This window comes from Onychostoma macrolepis, chromosome 11 (genome assembly GCF_012432095.1).
Source record: "Onychostoma macrolepis isolate SWU-2019 chromosome 11, ASM1243209v1, whole genome shotgun sequence".
Classification (NCBI taxonomy): Eukaryota; Metazoa; Chordata; class Actinopteri; order Cypriniformes; family Cyprinidae; genus Onychostoma; species Onychostoma macrolepis.
The window spans coordinates 6,903,852-6,927,597 of record NC_081165.1 but is presented as its reverse complement, the minus strand read 5'-3'; the positions used below and the strand labels follow the sequence as shown (position 1 = coordinate 6,927,597).

The window sequence follows — 23,746 nt, the reverse complement described above, 5'->3', positions numbered from 1 at the left end:
TAAAAGACGGGGACATTGTTGTTTATTTACTTAGCGGACTCGGGTGACGTTTGAGGTCATCCGCATCTCTACACACTACAGTGATCTGGGTCGCTAGTAGCAAACAATGGAGCGCGCTCTGCTGGACAAACTAAGTAATTCCACCATTCAGAAGCATTTAATCTGCGTTATATGTTCTGTAAAAATGTTCATATCGGCGGCATATTCACGATACCTATATATCTGCGATAGGCTCATATCGGCCGATAATTGGCAATCACCAGTGCCACAAAAGACTGACAAACATGAAAGACTGACACCCAGATAACACATGGGAGCCAGGAATCAGGTCAGCATTGAGATCAGAAAACCTAATAAAAGTGTGCGGAGATGTCCACACAAATATATGCACCTACAGACAAAGCTCGGTAAGAAACAACACGTGCAGGAATGCCCAGAGGCCAAGATAACCCACACGCTGCATAAGACAAATCCTGCACCACCATCACTACAGCCACCAAAACATACTAATAACTGATCCAGTGATCATTTTCATCATACATTTCATCAACAGCATTTGTTTCACTGAGGAAAATGAGACGAGAACAAAATAATAATCAGATCTGAATGACAAAAACTATGACAAGCGAGATGAAACTAACAAAAATTAGATGAAAATGTTAAGGAGGGACGAGTTGGTAAAACAACTGATCAGAACCAATCTCGATATTATCAATATTGTGGTACTGCGATAGCAAAACTGTCTCGATATTATCGTGGTCACATGACGATATGAAGTGAAAGGTCTTCTGGGCAATAAATGTAGATTTTCAAATATATTTAAACTTCTTATTCTAGCATAAAAGGTCTTTAAAGTTGTGTTTTGGGCCATTTTGGCACAGTATCTGTCAAAAAACTAAAACCGAAAGCACAATATGGCTTAATCCCTTCATTAAGTGTTTTAAAGCGAAGCGCACACTTTATTCATGCGATCAGCTTGTGATCCGGTGTCTCAGAACAGCTCTGTTCACACTGAATGAATGCAGTGAACTCGTTTATTTCATGTTCTGTGAGTTTAGTGCGCGTTTGGGAACAACAGCCACCAGTTATGCTTTATTTTCATGGTAGATGAGTACAGCATTTCACTAGATTTGTAGTGAGACGTGTTTTTGTGCCTGTTTTCACTGAAGCTGGAGTTTTCCTTCAAAACAAAAGCTTACAAGTGCAGCATGAATTGCTGACAGCAAGCGGTTTAAATGCAGTCCAAATTTTAAATATCTCTTTCAAGTGTAGAAATGAGGAAAGTATTGTAATTTCCCTACTGTAGTGTAAAGCAAAAAAATATACCTATGAAATATTCATTTATTTTACAGTGCAGTTGTTTTACACTATATGACTATTACTGTCATTGTTGTTGTTATTATATTCTAATTAGTTTGGCTTCCTAAAACACCAGTGTGAATGTAATTTAGAATGAGACAGTATATCACAAATAAAGGTTGGGATCCCTTTAAAGTTCAGGTACAAGTCAATTTACTGACTTTTTTCTGACTTAAGTTTTCTTAGTTAAGATCACGGGTTGGAGCTCTTAATTTTGAACTCTCCAAGTCCATTAGACAGAATAATTTAACTGTAAAATGTACAAAATTTTCACTATTTAATCTGCTAGAAAGAATGAAGAATGTTGTATGCAGGTTGTTATAAAGAATCCACATATAACCATAGGTCCTTCCTTGAAAAGACGACCATGTTCTTTCTTTATGAGAAGTGGTTTCATTTCATTTTAAGATAAAGGGTGAATCCCATTTCTCTGTCTTACCCCTTCCCCTTAGTTTTGCGCGTTCACGTGAGAGTAAGGGCTATCCCAATTCTCGTTTTGATCGAGGGGTAGGGCTAAGGGGAAGGGGTAGATACCCCTTAAAACCAAGCATTTTCGCGAGCTTACTTGAAACCGAGGGGTACCCAGAACACACTGCGCAACCGGCAACAATCAAGTATTTTCGGCTTAAATAATTTATTTAAAAATTATGACAGTCTTGTTTTGTGCTCTAGACAGTCCTGTACATATATATTTGCAACCATGTTCTTAATTGAAACGTTTTAAAAAATCGCTAGTTTGCGACGCTAACGTTACATTGCTGATTTGCACAACAGTCCCGCAGACTAGCCTTGAATGGACTCCATGCATGTCTACAGTTTTAACAAGTTTGTAAAACGATCCAAAGTTTGTGATCAACACTTGTCGGCTCTGGTGACGTAGCAGCCAGCTAGCGACGGTGTATGATGACGTAATCGTAACCAAGTGGTGTCTCATTTCATAGGGGTATGTTTTCACCCCTAGCGCTTACCACTCGGTTTCGAGGGACAAGGGCTAGGGGTAAGACGAAGGGGAAGGGGTAAGACAGAGAAATGGGATTCACCCAAATAAAGGCATGTTATGTATCACAGCAGTCTAATCTACATCTATATTGCATGTTCAAACCTTAATATCATTTAGCTTTATGCATTCTTTTTAATTATTATTATTATTTATTAACTTGAATGAGGGTAAGGTTCGTGGGAAAAAGCAAAAGTTTGAACAAAAATCAAAGAGAATCATGTTTTTTTGTCAAAGACTATGTCTGGATGAGATTCAAAATGATGTTCAAAACATAGATGGACTCGATGGCTTCCATCAACGCCCACAAAAAAAGCTTCACAGTCCTAAACTACTTCCTTGATCAACATTTCATTCGGTAACGTTTGGCAGTTTTGATTTATATGCTGTTTAATATTTGATATTCACATTATTTTACAAATGCATCTGCTTATGATCACTTGATTCTGCATGTCTTGACCGTGCACTGTAAAAAATAAATCTGTAAAACAACAGAAAAAGTACTGACAGCTTATTACACGTATATATTTTACATTCACTTCTATTAATTCTAAAACAAAAGTCAGTGGAGTGTAAAATTCAAAACACTGGTAAAACACCTGTACAAAATAAAATTCCTTCAAATTATGAACTTAGAATGAACTCACCTCTCTCTAAACTAAGATGGGGGAAATATGTCAACATCCCAAAAATGATTAATGACAGAATTTGCCGTTAATGTGGTTTCTGGATTCAAAGTGTCCTCGGGTAACAGTTGGACAGCTGAAAACCCCCTGCGGTTGTGGAGCTCTTATCATACGAGGGTGCTGTATATCTGAAGGCTTTTATCCAGATCCAGCAGAGGCTCTGTAACAGCTTAATGCATCTGAAGAGAGACCATCAGGAGGATGCCAGCACTATCTAGGGCACTGAGTGCCTGCTTTCTAAAGTCTTCCTTCAATGGTAAACATGGATGAAAGCTTTCTATATCCTCTCATCTGACTGGAAATACATAAAAAGCAACATGCAGACTTTTTGCACTTTAGATATAACATTACAGCGCAATTGCTATTACCGCTGTTTCGTTTCAGAGTGACTTAAACATAGGGCTGGAAATGAAGCTAAGATGGCATGAGCGAAGTGTGACATTTCTGCTTCACCAAAATGAAACTATTTTTGACATGTTCTGAACAGTTGCCACATATGCTATTGGCCAGCCCTGCCCCAAACTCACGCTGTGTGTTGAGTGTTGCTGATCAATAAAGCAGATCAATGCTATGAAAGCACCATAGACTCACAGTGTTACACTTTTCAAAGGAATCAACACACAAATGCTTTATTTCTAGTTGTTTGGCATATCAAATTAGCAAAGAAGTGAGTATTATAAATGAAAAAACATTTCAATTTCAGCTTTACAGAAGCTAAGTAGATGAAGGATCCAAATTTTCAAGCTTGTTCTACACATTACAAGTACCGCCTGTGATGGGACGGCACTGCTTTTCTACTACTGTGATGTCATAACTTATCAGTTTCATACCACAGACTATTTGTCACATACTTTCAAGCCGTGTCTTAAATTATGTACTATGCACTTTATCACCTAATGTATGAATTTTAGAAGATTTTACCATCAGAGTCTAACAGCCTCTTTGGCTGTAATTAAACCAACTTCTCAAACTAGGGAACGTCTTTGGTGCATGTTCCATTTTCAAATGCATGTTATAAGCAACTAGGATTAGGATTAGGATAGGCAGTCATTGTTAGAATTCATAAAAAAGTTACCGGCCAACTAAGCAACACTGTTTCATACTCGCACTTGTTGAGGGTTAATTTTAGACCCTGGGCTCTTTCCTTCTGCTACATAAAGAATGCTGCAACAGTTGATTGCATGCATGAAGTGTCCAGCAGTGCACACTGTTTTTTTTGTTTGTTTTCTTTTCAGTTATTTAAGTGCACCACCTGGGTTTTTGGAGTTCACTTCTTCTTGTTGAAATTCCACTGTGAACACAGTATTTATACAGAACGGCAGCGGCAGTGAATCATGCACTGTGGATGGAAGCACACAGGGTTCACAGTGAAGCTGAGGCACTCACCCCTCTGGGTGCTGGAGTATAGAGACCATCAGCTCTACGGCCAGGGCTCCGGCGATCATGGCCAGACCGGGACGGCTCACCGTGCACTGCTGGTCCAGAGTCCTGTCTCTGGTGGACTACAAACAAAACAAGACTTCACTAACAGCTTCGAGTAATGACAAATCATGGAAAGCAAACATATTAATTTCTCAGTCTGTAAAAATGTTTCATTCTGGTGATGAATCAACTCAGTAGGAGACTGCTCAATCATATTTTGCTGTAGGACATGATTTCCAGCACAAAGAATCCATTGAGTTGAGGTCACTTTAGCATATGACTGATTGGTTTCTGCTACACATTTGATTTTCTAATATAATACGTGCCTTGAGGAAAACCTAATTTCAGCATTGAAAGTGCTTGATTAAAACTCACGTCTCCAGGGGCGACCACATCATTACAGAAGTAGCAGCCGAGCCGATGTCCAGGGATGTTGGAGAACAGAGACGCTCCTGAGAATGAACCGCAGTCATGCTTATAACAGAGTAACAACAAGAAAACATTACAATACAGCATCTGCAGGCTCACTATAAGAGTTCCCACGCCTTTTAACCAGTGAATGAACCCTGACCGATAAAATACTGTGAAACCTTTGAATTAAAAGAGTTGGATGTATTTAAATTAATCATATGTTTTAGTTATTAGTGTACAAGAGCAAAATAAATATTGGCAACTTTTGGAAGATGGCCACTATATTTACAGGTATACAGTGCCCTCCAAAAGTATTGGAACAGTGAAGACAAAATTGTTCTGTTAGCTGTGGAGTCAAGACATTTGCAAATATGATTAAAAGATGAATATGAGACAAAACTACAGAATGTCACATTTTATTATTAGCTGTTTCAACACATACATGTTTTACCAAATAAAAAGAACAGCACTTTTAGAGTTCATCCCACTCACTGATGTGAGCATAAGTATTGGGACAGTTGAACATAAATCTTATGAACATTTAAATCTGGAGATTGACTTGGCAATCTAAGACTTTCCATTTCTTTGCCCTGATAAACTCCTTGACTGAACTGGCAGGTGTTTTGGGTCATTGTCCTGATGCAATATGAAGCACTTCCCAATGAATCTGGTGGCATTTTCTTGAATATTGGTAGGTAAGATGGTTTTGTACTCTTCCAAATTCATTCTGCTACTGTCATCATACATTAAGTCATCAGTAAAGTTGAGAGGCCTGTTCCAGAGGCAGCCATGCATGCCCATGCCATGACACCACCTCCACGATTTTACAGACACGTCTTTTAGGGTTAACTTTCACAGCTTTTATGATTTGTCTGTCATCAACTACAGTTGTTTTCTCAGCCGATCAGGTCGTTGTTGGTTACTGGTGTCGCTGGTGGTTTCCAAACTCTTGATTTTCCCTTTGTTTTTGCTAGAGCTATAATTTACTTCCTCTTTTCTTTTAGCATCCAAATTGCTTGCTTTTCTCTCAAAGTCAGCTCCCTCATCTTCATCCTGGTTTGTGATTCCAATACTTTTGGAGGGCACTGTATATTTGAACTTTTGTCATCACATCACAGTTTTGCAGATCAGATCATTACGCTTTATTTACGGAAGAACTTAATTCAGTTACACCCAATGAAGCGGTAAACTCTTTCCTGAGGTCATTTCCACATTACTGGACTGGATTCATTATATGCCTTCATTACAAGACAGACACAATGAAAGAAAAGTCACTCTTATCATAGAGATGGTTACATTTGCACGAATAAGAAATAAAACACTTTTTACCAATTGTAACTGAACATTAAATTGTACCTAAAAATAACTTAAAAGTTTAAATGGCCTTTTATCTTTTTTCCTTTTACACATATTTTGTTTGATATACTTCTACAAAATGATTTAGAAAAACATAGATACAATTCTTGGTATCAAACAAGTCAGTTACAGTCCACAGCATCTAACAGATAAGAAGCATCCAACATACTCAACATTTGACAGGTTTTCATTAGGCATTACATATATTTAAAAAAGCTGATTGTGGAAGTAAGCTGCTTTTTCTAATTCATTAGCCACTATACGTAAATAAGTAGAAGCGCATCCAAATGTAGTGCATGGCAAAACCAATAATTTGATTGCAATAATAAATTAAAATAATGTGATAACAAATACAAGTTGCAATATCAAGCACCGTTTTTGGTTGCAAATGGCTGTGTTGTTAAAAATAAGGTGGATATAATGCAATAAATGCATCTCATTTATTATTTATAAAAATGGCTATAAAAATTTATATGTAAATAGTCATGCTATAAAAGCATGAAAAAAGAGCAAGTAATCATGACCCACAAGTAATTAGGAATTTTCCATAGATATGATCAGACCAATTCAAGCTTTAAGTAGCACCTTCATGATTTTTCATGAGTCACACCTGCTCCAGCAGGCACTACAGACAGCAGCAGCAGCACAGAATGAGTCACGAGACGTTCACACCGGATCTGCTCTTGCATTCACAGCTCAACGGAGTGAAAAGAATAGAACAGAAAGCAGGGGTCTTGACTTTTAAAAATGTAGCTTAAAACAGTCTTAAGAACACAGCGCTCACGGTGCGAGACGCTGAAAGCATGAGATGGAATGTAGTGGCCAAATGTTCAAAACCTTCAGAATATGGCAGGTGGAATACAAGGACCTGCTTTGTGTGAATGTCCCCTAATGCTCTATTGTACCTCAGAGACTGACTGAGACCTCAATGCAGCAAGAAGCGGAAGTACAACTTTGTATCCTGCAGTAAAAGGCCATTACAGTAGCCTTTCTTTGCACTCATTTTTAATCAATCCTGCAAAACAGACTTTTCAGGATAGGAGATGAACTAAAATGAGCTCCCAAAACTTACTGCCAGATTCTGGAAGATAAATTCTTCAAACAGTGGTACAAGAGGATGTGATGCTGGTCCTTCAAGAGTCACTCTCAACTTATCTGTCCATAAATCCTATACAAAATCAGTCTTCGTGTATTTCACAACACTTCAGCATGTTATTCTTATTAAGTGAGGGCCATTTAAATAATTTTTTACCCAAGCAAAGTCTCTGAGAACCTGACACCTTGCACTTCTGGAGACTCCAGGAAGGTTGCAGTTCTGGAAAATGATGGTGCTGGAGACTAAATGGTTCCTGATGGTTTCTCTCCTAATTCTTCACCTTAATTCTTAATTCTTTTGCAGTTAACATGTGTCTTTTCCTCTCCACCTGTTTTTTCTGACCGTGCTGAACCAATGAGCATTTCGCTGCCCAGTGGTCATGCCTTAACTTTGCTAATTCTATTATTGCATTAGTATTGCATCCTTCTCATGGGCATTTAATAATTGTTTTACTTTTATTCTTGAGTTCAATCTCATTTTTGGCTCATTTTATCTGTAAAAGAAAACCTGCCTAATAATTCAGCACACCTGAAATAAGGAGTTTTTAACTTTCAGCCTTCATGGGCAATTATATATCACTTATAAATGATTAAATACAAAATTGATAGTAGTTACTAAGATTGATGTGGTTTGGAATTGGTAAAATGTTCTTGGAAAAAAAATATGACCAGAATATCAACTTGCCTAATAATTCTGCACACACTGTATATTCACTATAGATAATTCAGATATAAATGTTAGATATGACATTTTTAATCACGGTGATCCCAATTTTGTAATTCAAACAAAACAGCTAAAAAAAAAACGTCACAAGTAATCTACACAATTCTATTCCATCAATTAACATCTTGTGAAGCCAAAAGCTGTGTTTTGTAAGAAACGAATCAGTCATTAAGAGGTTTTTAACTAAAAGCCGAGTCCATAATCCATAATAACGCTTCCTCCAGTGAAAAGGTGTTCTGGTCTGAATCAGGAGAGAAATCAGCAGATCAAGCAGCGTTTACAAGACAAAACAGCTCTAAACAAATATGTGGCTGGATAACAAACATGCAAGTGTTATTAGAAGCAACGGCTTGAAGTTAAAACCATCTTAATGCTGGATTTGTTTCAGCTTTTGTCTTCTCCAGATGTTAACTGATGGACTGGAGTGCTGTGGATTATTGTGATGTTTTTATCAGACTCTCATTCTGACGGCACCCATTCACTGCAGAGCATCCATTGCTGAGACACATTTCTACAAACCTGATGAAGAAACTCATCTAAAATTAGGACGGCCTGAGAGTGAGCACATTTTCAGCTAATGTACATTTTTGGGTGAACTACTCCTTTAACTGGGATGACTTGACATTTTGCATTTGAGGTTTACTGTAGACCTCTGGTCTGTTTTCACACATTGCTCTTACAACACACTTTATCTAAACAACAACACAAGCTGTGGAAAACACACGTTTCAGCTGTACCTGGTGTGATGGTGGCTGCTGGTGTGGAGGAAGACGAGGAGTTGGAGGAAGCAGACATGGGGCTGGACTCTTCAGACTGTGACTCTTTGGGTTTCTTAAGGCCATGTCTCATTACCACAAACGTGTCAAATCCCAGAGCAGCATTAACTATCAACTGCAGAGAGACAGACATATTGATATTACTGAAGTAAACCTTTTACGCAAAACAATTCCAAAACTTAGTTTATTTCCAAGTTTAAACTGGATTGTAGTTTAAATATGCTGTCAGACTTTGGGGCCTAGCAGCTGTACTATTATTATTACTAACAACTATTTTTATAATTAAATGACATATTGCTTCCACTATTCTATTCAACTGTAGGTGATTGACAACATATCCAATAGATGGTCTATATTTTTGAATCAAGTGAAATCTCTACCTCATGGCAGGTTTTATTTTTTTTATTAAAGAAAATTAAACATCTGTCAGAATGGTTATATTTTGCACTGAAGCATATGCATTTAAGCTTCAAGTATGCAAAGCCAAAGTCAAAGTCCTTTGCAATTTTTGTCCGCAAACTGCATTTTGTGCACATATATGTATTTACTATGTCATATCAATATGATCAAAAAAAATTCTAAATATATATATAAATAATAAAAAATAAAAAATACACTGCTAGTGTAATCAATTATAATAAACATACATATGTGCAGTATGCCTATTTTAGAATAAAGTGCTGAAAATACACAATCATCCTATTAAGTCAGGCAGGGGTTATTTATAGTTAAAGGTTCTTAAATCAGATTTACAGGACAAACTGTATAGCACTTACCAACAACTGTGACAATAGCCTACAATAAAAAGGCAGGCAGCCATGTGAGCGGAAAATAAATAAATAAATACAGGATGAAAGACTGGAGGGAGGAAGCTACCTTTCTCTGGCTAGCAGCGATGACTGTCGGAAGCCAGCGGCTCTCACGAGTGTCCATCAACAAGAAGACCACATCGTGTTCAGAGATAAGCTTCACCAGCTGTTCCACATCCTGCCGAGCTTGAGCCATTGTCAGCTCGGAAAAATTCACTGGGTGGCCTGGCATTGGGATGCTCATGTTGTAGCCCTCTGAAATCTGAAAGGAACGAATAATATATTCACAACAGATGACAGGATAAAACATTATGTTTAAAGTAAAAACGATTTTGAACACTTATTCCTGCATAAATTCCTCTCAATGTTTGCACTCACAATCGATAAAATAGAAATTTGGTACATCCGTTCTGTATATAACAAGTAACATATCAGGACGTTTACAGATTTCTGCATTTCAGAAGCCTTGAAAATAAGCAGTTGTGTATCATCTGCATAGCTCTAAAAGTTTATCCAAATGCTTCCTGATTACATTACCTAAAGGTCACATACTGTATCCAATGTAAACAACTGAGGTCCTACAACGGAGCCCTGTGGGACTCCACAAAAATGTACATTTTCTGTGGGGGAAAAAACCCTGTAAACAGTCTTACCAGCTTTGATTGTTCAAGTCAAAGGCTGCACTGACGTCAAACAAGACAAATTAAGTATTGTGTTTATTGTTCACATCACATGTTTTTGTACCATAAATCAGAATGAAAAGTAAGTTTCTTAAGTCGATTATTATCAACCAGATATTCTTTTAACCAAGCAAAGACAGCCCAAATTTACTAGCAACCTATTTAAGTCAGTCAAATCTATGTGTACTATGTGTATGTAAAGAGTGCTATGCTATACAGAGTTCTATATCCCTTTTCAAAATTTTTTAATGACTTTAAAATATGAAGTGGTGTAACCATCAAGTAAAAGTGATACAATCTTTTCTTTAAAACCTTTTCTTCAGAACAAACATATTTTATTTAAAAAATGACAAAAGTATATTAAAGTCTGTTTGAATAATAAATGTATATGTCTGTGATATATTTATTTTACTGTTCAAGAAGCATTTTGACTTTAAGGGTGTTTAAAGGACAGTAGGACACCTCTCTGTGATATCATTTGCTGTTATATGGATTTCCTGTCACATGACAAAAAAAGGCCTTCCTGCATGTTGAGTTTGATGTTGCATGTTATTTTAAATCAAAACTGCTTCAATAGTGTCTATTCTTTTTAAGAAATATATTTCTTCACATATTTCAAATATATTTCAAGCTTTTAATAAGGCATTCCTGAGTCACTGCCTACTCCAGACAGTCATATCACCTTGAAATTTTGTCTTTACTTTGACTGGCAAATCAGAATTTAACCTGACAGAGTGAGAATAAGGCTTCAATGTTCAGCTCAAGAAAGAGGGAAGAAACACACAAAAAGAAATGGAAAAAGAAAATGAATGAAATACATTTTTTACTACTTTAGATCTGAGAAAATGTTCATAGAGCTCTCAGACGAGCATCAAAGCTAAGAAAGTAGCACTGGCAACTCGACCACATCTACTGATCCAGCATATATTCAGCATGTTTGTGTCAACATTTGTTGCAACGGAAGCCATGATTTCAGTTCTGTGAGGTGAGCAGTGAATCAGACATCATCTCATCCCACTATCTGAGAGAGAGAGTCGTAATTACTGCGTGGATATCCGGCCCGTCTAATTGGCCCGACACACGCAGGGGTTCTGTGAAGGTAAAACATGTGGTGCAATTAGCCGAACGGGGGAGCGGATCGATACAGGATGAGCAGATGAATTAATGATGACCACAGAGTAAACACAGCAGACAGCTAATTTCATCACGGTGGACAGACGGGCAGCTGTCAACACAGACATGATAGAAAAGCAAAGATTATTTAGCCAGGTTCACCGAAACATCCCTTAATAAGACCCATCCGTTCACACACACACACACACACAAGCGTCCACGGCTCAGCTGATCAGATGGTATGCGTCTTACATAACGATATCACTCTCGCTCTTGTTTTAGCACCTCCGTTCTTTGCACTCGGAAAAATAACATTTGGAGCAAATGAAGAAATTGCCAAGAAAGAGACTTTTATAATGAGGCCCTTCTGAGGTGTGATCAGATAATAACTTGACCAACAAGTGTATAATGTGACGATTTCTGCATTCATTTCAGCGTTTAGACAGAAACTAAAGCTACAGTGACAAACACTGACCCATCAACCTGCCTTAGAAATAAAAGTGAAGACATGTTTGATTGCGGAACTAATCAATAAAATCAGTAAGTAAAAAAAACAAAACAATGAATTTCAATGAATGCACAGAAATCCATCTGTAGTGGCACTTTCAATTCATGAAACACGCGCATATTTGCATTCTGCTCTAACACTGCACTCCTCTGATAATATTGGAAATTTGGTGTGGTGCTAATGGGATTAATTGCTAAATATGAACCAATTTCTATTTTTCTAGTTGTTGGAAATACTGGTTAACCTACTGTATGATGTTCTGCCTGAAATTGTGACGTTTTCTCATTTAGGGTCATGGAAATGCCTGCAAAGTGTCAACACTCTGATGTGTTGTGGATTGTGTGTATAAAATGTATTTTACGATTATGACATCAGCGGGTCAATTTTAACCCATACATTTCATCATTAAAGTTAGTTTCTCTACTACCCTCTGAGGGTATTTACATTTATGCATGTGGCAGCCACTTATCCAATAAATAAATGAATAAATAAATAAATACTTTTTCATCAGTATATTAATAATTTTAATACATTTTATTTGAAATGTTCCTTTCTCAAACTCAAAACGCTATCAACACATTAATCTGTCCTCATTTTAAATCTAATTTAGAGTTCTATGTTTGTTTACATTAATCCTCCTTTAGATATATGTGAAAATATATTATTTATTGCTATTTTAAACTGTTTTCTATCAGTAAACAAATCTTTGATTGCAAATGCAAATATTTGCAGGAGGTGTGGCTTTAATTGAGCAGAATGCAAATTAATAACTGCTACACTCACGTCTATTTCAAGTACTTTCAAATTCATTTAGATTCAGACATGATTAAATGTCTGAGTGGACAAGTTGTTTTCGGAGTCATTCTCATTCAGTTACCTTCATCACAGGTGCTCAATGATCAGCCAATCATAGCAACAGGAGGCACTGCTTCCTCTCATGTGACTTTCTGCCCGTATCACTTATAGCAGTTCCCTTCATATTCACACTACACTAGAGGATCGAAACTTTCTGCTGTCATTTATGCATTCACTAAACTGTGACAGTTCTGCCTTTATGTGACCCTGGAGCACATAACCAGTCATAAGGGTACATTTTTTAAAATTGAGATTTCTACATCATCGGATCACTGAATAAATAAGCTTTCCATTGATGTGTGGTTTGTTAGGATCGGGCAATATTTGGCAGAGATACAACTAACTGAAAATCTGGAATCTGAGGGTGCAAAAAAATCTAAATATTGAGAAAATCATCTTTAAAGCTGTCTAAATGACGTTCTTAGCAATGCATATTACTAATCAAAAATGAAGTTTTGATATATTTATGGTAGGAAATTTACAAAATATCTTCATGGAACATGATCTTTACTTAATATCCTAATGATTTTTTTAATGATTGGCTATTGCTACAAAATATATCTGTGCTACTTATGACTGCTTTTGTGCTCCAGGGTCACATATCATGTTCATAATTTTGTATATGCAGTGCATGTTAGTATTAATGCATTTTGATGGAAAATTCTGTTACTGTTATAATAGTCTTTGTACAAAGTTGTTTCCATTTGCTGTCCAGTGTAAAATATGGATCCTGTAGCAAAACCAGTTGAAATAATTACAGACAAAAAAAAAAACTGATTTCTAAATCAACAATCAAATCAGTGAAAACTCAACATATTGAAAACTCTTTGTAGTCATCCCAAAATCAACTAAAAAAGTAACGGTCACAATAATGCATCAGGAAAGCACTTTCTTCTTGGTTGCCAATGGCCAAACTGTCTTCTGGAATGACATTTGTTGAAGCTGGCAGCATGATGAATCATGGGAAGTGAAGGGGATTTGATAGCGGAGAGGATTCACAGGCCTCGTGGCTGCATGGAAACACCTGCCAACAGCGTTCCCACACAGAGTCATGAATATGAAGCGAAAGTCTGAGTCACACGAGTCTGATGTTGCCGCTTAAAACACACGGACAACATGTACCCAAACTGATTTTGTTGCTTAGCACTGAGAACATATCTGAGACTCTTCAAATGAAGAAATGGAGGAGACTGCTAGTTTAAAATAGTAAGAACTAAGGATGCATCTAGTAAATAGGTGACTTGTGAAGATGACTAGCTGGTTTATCTACATTTTCTTTAGCATCTATTGTACTCTTGATATTTAAGAGAATGCATTACCTATGCAGGACACTATAGCGCTTTCAATACACTGATCTGCGGTGCGTTTCCTCTACAATCACGTAACATGCATAATTAGAAATGAACTAGCCAGTCATAATTGTTTCCTGATGTCTCACATGGCAGTTCAACAAGCAAAAGCACAACCAGTGCAGTGACTCACTTCAAATGAAAAGCTCTAAAAGAATCACTAACCAGTTTCAATCTCATCATCTGTTGGATTCGGTTTCATGATTCACTCTTTCACTGAATCAGGTTCAGAACCTTGTCATTTTCAACCTTCCTGAAGCAAAAACAGCATGAGTACAAAACCCATAGACTCTCGGAAAAACAAGATTACCCATGGTTTGTTGACCACACAAAGTTCCTTTCACCTCTATTTATCCAAGCAAGTCAATTAATACTGGTTTTCTTATTTACAATATAAACTTAACATTTTCATCAAAATCTTTCATCGAGTTCACTGATCAACTGCAGTGAAAACAGAAAAGGCAAATTTGCTTCTGGATGAAGCCGTAAGAGCCGGTCCTCACACCCTGATCAGTGAAGCATGAGAGCATCGCTCAGCAGATGAATATAAATGAGCCGCATTTCATATAAACATGAGTTACAATGTGGGATTAAATGCTATGAGACTTCTCAAAGATAATGAACATCGGTGACCTGGACTGGTCAAATACATCTGCAGACCAACCAAATACCTTTCATCGATATTTAAATGAATAATTCAGACTTCATTGTTGTAGGTAATTGCATGTTGAAATTGAGTCCTACTGATTAATCTAAGGGTCTCAAACTAATGGCCCACAGTATAGGTTCATACAGCCTCTCAGATGTTTATTCATGTGTCATTAGTCTAATAAATACACAGATCAGTCTGCGAGGTGTAAGGGAAGGATGGTGTTGCTTACTGTAACTGTGCCAATATTTATACACAGTTCAAAACATGTCTGTCTGCTGTAACTGTTCAACTGACTCCAAACAGCACCTGTGCTTCTCAAGCTTCTCATATGCAACTGCAATAAACTTGTTAAAGCATGTGGAAGTCCTCACCACACCAGGAAAGATCTTCTTCAATCTGTCCACCGCGGCGAGAGCTTTAGCCTTCCCTCCACTCAGACAGTCTTCAAACTCATAGAGCGGCTGTCGCACTGGGTTCGAGTAGGAGATCTTCGCGTTGTCCACAAAAGTGATGTGTCTCACACCCCAGCCCTCAAAAACAGAAAACATTCAGAGAAACATTCACTAAACATGTCTGCCATTTGCAGTATTACAGCGCAAAGAAACTGTGACCAGCAGTTGAAACCAGACGCTGTAGTGATGCTGTACGCCATTACACATTGTTAACATTTACATTTCCTTCAGCCTGAGGCGGATTCACTTCACTTTTGCTGTGAAAGGGCTTTTAGATTTGTAAAATAACTTTTCTATATTAAAAACAACAAGCAAGCCCTGCCCAGATTTTAAAAGTAACTCAAAAGTAACGTAACGCATTACTTTCCATAAAAAGTAACTAACGTAATTAGTTACTTTTTTAGGGAGTAACGCAATATTGTAATGCACTGCACTGATCATCACTATAGCCAGGCATATATCCAGAGGCACAGTGTAGTCAAGCACACTTTATACAATCCCAGTAAAGCGTGCCAGTTTGTGGTCGTCCGCTCAAGCAGCCCGCAAAATCACGAATTGTGCCGTGCATCGTTTTGTTTAGTTTTTTGGGGCATGTTTGCACCATTACCTGATTTGCATAATTCCTCTGAAACCAGTAAACCGGTGTGAAAAAAAGCAGATAGCATTTATGAAAATTTAAACTTTAAACTGACTAAATTTAAATTTAAACAAACAAAACTCAGACCTCGGTATGTTCAAACTGTCCCTGACTCTAAAACTGTAAGTCCACTTTCTCTTCACACCACTGTTGAAACCTGGACAACTACAATTTTGAATGAGTTATGTTTTTATATCACCGTTTACTGCTGCTTTTATCACTACAGTACTGTTCTTATTAAAATAATACTGATAATGCTACTAGTAATTCATTGAATATTAGAATATCACAGTTATAGTACTATATTTCTGTTGTAATTCTTTCATTTGGATGAAAGATTGCTATTTTACTATAAAAGGGTATCAGTTCTTTCAGTGTGTTCACATATAAGCCACAATTCTCGTGAACCGCTGTAGGAACCCAGTGTAAAAACACTGTTACGCTCGCAATTAACTGCATTTTCAAGTGACACCACTACCATTGTGAAATGGAAGCATCTGTGACTTGCTTTCTATAATTACAGTCTTTGGCTTACGACTATTTCAAAAACCATTAAGAAGCAATTATGCCAAAGGCAAGTAAGCACTTAAATGACATAAAGCAAGCCAAGAAATCCACACTGAAGGCAAGTAGCGCTTTTTTGACACCTGTCAGAAGCGACAAACTGTCGATAATCAAATGTAAATCAAAAGCAGATGGTTCTTACCATCAGTGTTCTCGCCACATTGCAGCCCAGAGTCCCAGCTCCCAGCAACAGACACCTTGTCGACACAACCTTATCCAGATCCAGAGACGGGACCAGCCTCCAGCGCATCAGCTTCAGGTTGAGATCGACAGAAGACTCTGCAAGCCTTGAGGAAATCAATGAAATGTGTCACAAACCACTGAGAACACCATTCTGAAGTGTATAAACTGACGCCAGATGTTTAGTACCTTTTAGGATCCATGCATTCACTGAGATTGACACTTCTAGGTCCCATCGCACCTTTAGGGTTCTTCTCCCAACCCACACTCTTTGGACATACTGCATAAACAAATTAGTACACATAAACATAATGCAACAGCCTACAGTTAAACTGACTTTAATATTAATATAAAAGATTAGGATGAGTTTGTTTCTTCATCAGGTTTGTAGAAATGTGTCTCTGCATCAGTGTCTCAGCAATGGATGCTCAGCAGTGAATGGGTGCCGTCAGATTGAGAGTCTGATAAAAACATCACAATAATCCACAGCACTCCAGTCCATCAGTTAACATCTGGAGAAGACAAAAGCTGAAACTAATCCAGCATTAAGATGTTTTTAACTAAAATATGAGTCCATAATCCATAATAACGCTTCCTGCAGTGAAAAAGTGCATCTGCTGTTGTCTCTTGCATCAAAATCCAGCCACATATTTGTTTAGAGCTGTTTTGTCTTGTAAACGCTGCTTGATCTGCAGATTTCTCTCCTGATTCAGACCAGAACACTTTTTCACTGGAGGAAGTGTTATTATGGATTATGGACTCACATTTTAGTTAAAAACATCTTAATGCTGGATTTGTTTCAGCTTTTGTCTTCTCCAGATGTTCACTGCAGGGATGGATCGATAACACTTTTTCAGAACCGATCCTGATCCGATACCAAAAATTCTGAGTATCTGCCGATACCGATATCGATCCGATACCTGGGCAATTTTTTTTTAATCAGTGTTGAATTTTTATACCTCAATGTGTGTTGACCTGATCATGACTTTTTTTGTGTTACACACAATCTACTAAATATAGGCAACTTTATTGTAAAGAAAAACAACAAATGAACGCATATATAATTATAATGTATGACAAAAATACTATTATAAACTAGGTTAGTGGATAATTCAGTAGCAAAAGTTACTCTAGAAAAATTATGAGTGCACAATTACATAAAATCTAAAATTAGTGGCAAAAAGCATTTAGTGGGGAACAAATAAAAGTGAATAAGTACTAGCCCAGTGGTTCTCACTTCCAGTCCTGGGGGCCCCCTGCTCTGCACATTTTGCATGTCTCCCTTACTTAACACACCTGATTGAGATCATTAGCTCGTTAGTTCAGTTCATGGATCTCTCTCCTAACGAGCTGATGATCTCAATGTTTTTATCAGCTGTTTGGACTCTCATTCTGACGGCACCCATTCACTGCAGAGCATCCATTGCTGAGACACTGATGCAGAGACACATTTCTACAAACCTGATGAAGAAACAAAATCATCTACATCTCGGATGGACTGAGGGTGAGCACATTTACAACTAATTTTCATTTTTGGGTGAATCATATGATCATCAACTAGTCAAGGTTTTTTTTTTCCTATTAACACTTATTAGTTGATCAAACTGTATTCACTATCTGGTTTTGATTACAAGAAAACCTTGAGTGAATGGTGCCCAAAGATGCATCATCACTCATGTATGTGGCTGTGGACTTTTCAATGCAAGTGAATGTCACAGTTCAGAAGGGCAAACCTCGCTGACGTGTGAAGACATCCATGTTTGTGCATCTGAAGGAGAAGGACCACACCAGTCAAGGACAGCGGTGTAAAGACAGGGAGGATGGACTGTTTAAAAAGCGCTGAAAAAGGCCATCTATGTGAAAATGGAACGACCGGATTTTAATAAATTTTGACCTGATCCAGCAAAATGAGTCACAGTGACCCAGCTTTAAAATGATATCCTAGTCAAAGTCATACCTTGAATGGTTTTAAAGATATACCCATTTGAATTATGGTCATCTGCCCTCTTTTTCCAATTGAAAACCTGAGAAAATCGCTTTTAAATATATATATATATATATATATATATATATATATATATTTATATTTATATTTAAAAGCGATTTTCTCAGGTTTTCAATTGGAAAAGAGGGCAGATGACCATAATTCAAATGGATATATATATATATATATATATATATATATATGCGCTATAAACCAGGAGGAGATCTGCTAGCTTGTTTACACAGAGTGCTGCTCAGTCGAAAGTTGTGTACATTTCTAAACTTTTTGCTTGGTTTTATACAACGTTTAACACCATATTTGGAGAGCAGAGATAGTGACGTTTCAGGGGATACCCGGAATATAGAGAAATGCTCAGAAGTGACGAGAGGAGTTGAGAAAAGCAATGTTCATTTCCAGCAAATTTAGTAAAACTTTAAGTCAACTTTAATAGTCATTTAAATACCTTTACGCAATTATCTGGACCACAAAACCAATTTTGAATGTCTGTTCTTTGAAATTAGCTAAAAAAAGAAAAAACGATTTTTTTCATTGTTTTTCCACATTATCTTAAAATGGAACGTTGCGACTTCCGACTCATTTCGCCAGAACGGGTCACCGTCGTCCTTATCGGGTTCCTACAGCGCTGTCCTTTCATACCCGGCAGCTTCGGCCCAATTCACACAGCGATTTACACCATCAGTACAGAGACTCCCACAGGAATTCACAAGTCTGATGGGCTGTGATGTGTGATGAGGGTGAATGTCAGGGAATCTCCTCCATCAGTTCACTACAGTGGAAGCCACTCGGACGGAGGAGAGACTGAAGGATCCGAGCAGACAAACATCTCCCAGCTCAGGAAGAATAAACCATACTAGACTGAAAATCCTCACAGACTGAACTTACTGTACTGTACAAAGAAAATAAACAGATGTAACAGAAACCATAAACAGGTCATATCATAAACTTTTGTCTCTTTTAATTTTCTTCTCCACTCATAATGCTATTTAAAGGCAGGATTCACTATGAATGAATTGTGGCCACTGAAATTGTGCTGGATTCCCGCTGGATTTGCTTTACATGCCCGGTTATTATTGTTCTCATTTATTTGATCATCATCAGCTGATGTACTACTGCCACGATTACTAGTGCACATAAACTGTTATATAAATATTTACCTGGGAGGAAAATTTATACTTTAAAGCTCAGAAAAGTCATGCATTTGTGGTAACTCACAGTGCCCTCCACTAATATTGGCACCCTTGGTAAATATGGCAGCTGTGAAAATAAATCTGCATTGTTTATCCTTTTTATCTTTCATTAAAACAATTCACAAAAGAAAGAATATAGTTCTGATGTGCAGAACAAGATTGTTGAGCATCACAAAATGGAAAGTGGCTGTAAGAAAAGAGTTAAAGCATTGCAAATCCCCACATTAAATTATTTTACTTCAGTGATAGGTTAGAATTTAGTGAATTTTTTTTTAAATGCAAGATCAAAAGGATAAACAATGCAGATTTATTTTCACAGCTGCCTTTGCTCATATTTACCAAGGGTGCCAATATTAGTGGAGGGCACTGTATAAAACCTTTACTTTCATTTGCAAAGTCTTGCGTTTCCCCAAGGAGCTTTGCATTCCCTTGCAAAAATATTGTGATGGAAATACCATGATATGAGAAGATAACTATATTTCAAAAGCAACATTTCTTAGGGGAAATTAATTTCGCTACAGAACGCAAATGTTTTGCGAGATAAAGTTTCTCAGGGGAATGCAAAACTTTTGCAAAAAAACGCTGGAATACAATTTCTCCTACCATTTTGTATGTATTTGTCATCACCACGTCCCTTTAAGCTTGGGGTGGGCAACTCTGGCCCTTGAGATCCTCTTTCCTGCAGAGTTTGGCTCGAACCCTAATCAAACACTCCAAGCTAATCAAGGTCTTAAGAATTACTCATTAGCTACAGGTTCAATCCTGCGTGAAAGTGGATCTCGAGGGCCAGAACTGCCCACCCCTGCCTTACGGGCTCTGTAAATGAATGATAATGCAAACAAAATCAAACAATATGAATCTGGATAATTAGCAGGAATAAACAGAGTGCAAAGCTCACTGAAGCTAACATAAGGCCCAACAATCAGCTACAAAAAAACTGAAACCTATGGCAGGCAGTCTGAGGACTCTGTATTAACATTTAAATGGAGTCTGGCCTCTCCTGAAACCAGATAAAAGCCCAGCCTTTATGCTGCTGTTCTGAAGCACTCAGGCGAAGATGATAAATTACCTGCAGAAGCCGTGAGGTCTGGGAGCTTGACCCGAAAGATGATGCTGTGCTGGATCGAGCGGCTCCCTTGTAGAGTCCTGTCTCTGAAGCACAGAACCTCCAGCACATCCAGCTGTGAACCCCTGGCATTCACACGCACAAACACACACCACCGTAAGCACACATGGTCTTTGGAGTGACCTTAAACTTACCATCACAAAGAGACGACGGCTGGAAGAGTCAGCACAGATGGAGCACTATGACATTTAACACTGAAAGCTGCGAAATGCAGCAGTATTTACAAAATCTTCCACCTGCACCATTTCCTAAAAAATACATCATATTTTGATGTTTATTTGGACATGTAAGATTTTTAATGTTTCTTTAACAAAGTCTCTTAGGCTCATCAATGCTGCATTTATTTGATCAAAATACAGAAAAAAAAACAGTGCTATTGTGAAATAACAAATAATACTTTATATATTAATAATATACTTTAAAATGTAAATAATGAATTTTCAGCATCATTCCTCCAGTCTTCAGTGTCACATGATCTTCAGAAATCATTCTAATATGCTGATTTGCTGCTCAAGAAACCTTTCTGATTATTATCAATGTTGAAAACAGTTACTTTTTTTTTAATACTTTTTCAGGATGCTTTAATGAATAAAAAGTTAAAAGAACATTTATTCAAAATGGAAATCTTTTGGGACAATACAAGTCTTTACTGTCACTTTTGATCAATTTAGCACATTGTACTAAATGTACTGATCCCAAACTTTTGAACAGTAGTGTATGTTGTTAGAGAAGATTTCTATTTTAAATCATTTTTATTCATCAAAAAATCCTGAAAAAAGTATCACAGGTTACAAAAAAATATTGTGCAGCATGACAGTTTCCAATATTGACAATAAATCAGCATATTAGAATGATTTGCGTCAGATCGTGATACACTAAAGACTGGAGTAATGATGCTGATAAATTCAGCTTTGATCACAGAAATAAATTACATTTTAAAATATATAAAATTAGAAAAACATTATTTTAAATTGCATAATAATAATATTAATTAATAATAATAATATTCCTGTTTTTTTTTCTGTATTTTGCAGCCTTGGTGAGCAGAAGAAACATCCAATTGATCAAAACACATGAAGTGACTAAGTATAAATAAATCCAGTTTTTGGAAATGCAGCCATGGTAATGTGTTTTGGACATGTACCATGGCAGTACTACAGTATTCTTTAAAGTACTTTGGAGTCCCGTGGTGTATATGAACACAGTAATCATTCAGTCCTGTGATCTATTAAAGTGCCACGCTTGATCGGCCAGGCAGTGCAACACATTCTCACAAGACATTAGCAGATGGTTGGAAATAATATTTCCTCACATTTTTTAGTTACAGAACAAACATCTTCGAGATTGAAAGTAACGTCAGCAGTAAAAGAGTGGAGCTGTGGAAACAGGGCTATAATTTAACACCAGTGGGATGCGTGTTGGAAAAGCTCATTGCAGACGTACCATTTTTTTGCGAGGAGGATGAGAAAGTTTCTGAGAGGCCAGCCTGGGTGTTTAGGAAGCGCGCATGGGTCATACACACCCACAGTAATCTGCAAAACAGATCGGGACACATGCCACATTATACCCACATACTGTGAAGAATTACATGTAAAGAATGTTCCGGGTTCATCATCAAGAACAAAATCAACTCACTTCATGGTCATCTATCTATAGCACTCCACAAATGTTGTTGACAGAATTGAAGTTATGGAATAACCTGCAATATTCCATTAATAATAATAATGCAGCTTTATACTGGGAATTACCTTCTTTAGGTCTGGGAAGAAGGAGTTCAAGTCTTTTAGAGGCGCGACTTCAACACTTTCTTCTGTGTACTTGAGTAGAAAATGTGGGACCGCCGTCGTTCCACTCGAGACGCAAAGATCATCATACGCCGTTTGCAAGCTTAATATCTGTGAAACAGATCAATTCAAAGCAATCAGGCCACATCATTAACTCGTGAAACACAATGAAATGAAAAGTTTATGCTTGGTTGGAAAATATTTAGGCAAGGAGTGAAATGTACTCTCTAACATGTACAGTGTTCCAAAAGCTGTGGTAAAGAAGGATAGTGTGACATTTAGAACAGAAAAATCAACTGAATAGAGATGGGATGCAATTTGAATTTGGTGAATGGAATGGAAATTCATATTCTGTAACTGAATTTGAATCGAAATGAAGAGGGTAATAAATATCACATCTTCACATACTAATGACACACACTACCAGTCAAACATTTTTAAACAGTAGGATTGTTAAAGTTTTTTTAAAGAATTAAAGTAACTAATTAAAATAACTGTTTTCTAATTGAATATATTTTAAAATGTAATTTATTTCTGTGATGCAGCGCTGAATTTATCATAATTACTCCAGTCTTCAGTGTCACATGATCTTCAGAAATCATTCTAATTTGCTGCTCAAGAAACATTTCTGATTATTATCAATGTTGAAAACAGCTGAATAGAATTTTTTCAAGTTTCTTTGATGAATAGAAAGTTCAAAAGAACAGCATTTATCTGAAATAAAAATCTTTTGTAACGTTATAAATGTCTTTATCATCATCCTTTAAATTGGTATAGTGTATAATGTTTCAAAAGCTTTTTATTTCAGATAAATGCTGTTCTTTTGAACTTTCTATTCATCAAAGAAACCTGAAACCATATGTTCTCAACTGTTTTAAATATTGATAATAATAATAATAAAAAATCAGAAATGTTTTTGCCAAATGTTTTGATGAATAAAAATTATTTAAAATAAATCTTTTCTAACAACATACACTACTGTTCAAAAGTTTGGGATCAGTACATTTTATTCTTTCTTT

The 23,746-nt window shown here is 37.0% G+C and overlaps 1 protein-coding gene across 3 annotated transcripts in view; it reads right to left on the bottom strand.

Annotated features, from left to right (window-relative positions):
* The window catches only part of atg7 (ATG7 autophagy related 7 homolog (S. cerevisiae)), a 96,915-nt gene that overhangs the window by 60,811 nt on the left and 12,358 nt on the right, over positions 1-23,746 (bottom strand). For all 3 annotated transcript variants that reach the window (XM_058791241.1, XM_058791243.1, XM_058791242.1), the window contains exons 7-16: positions 22,692-22,838; positions 22,387-22,475; positions 20,887-21,008; positions 16,815-16,905; positions 16,588-16,732; positions 15,164-15,322; positions 9,703-9,897; positions 8,788-8,941; positions 4,840-4,916; positions 4,429-4,544 (exon numbers count right to left, since the gene is read on the bottom strand). In XM_058791241.1, coding sequence (XP_058647224.1) covers positions 4,429-4,544; positions 4,840-4,916; positions 8,788-8,941; positions 9,703-9,897; positions 15,164-15,322; positions 16,588-16,732; positions 16,815-16,905; positions 20,887-21,008; positions 22,387-22,475; positions 22,692-22,838 — 1,295 coding nt within the window. The remainder of the gene's footprint in view (positions 1-4,428; positions 4,545-4,839; positions 4,917-8,787; positions 8,942-9,702; positions 9,898-15,163; positions 15,323-16,587; positions 16,733-16,814; positions 16,906-20,886; positions 21,009-22,386; positions 22,476-22,691; positions 22,839-23,746) is intronic.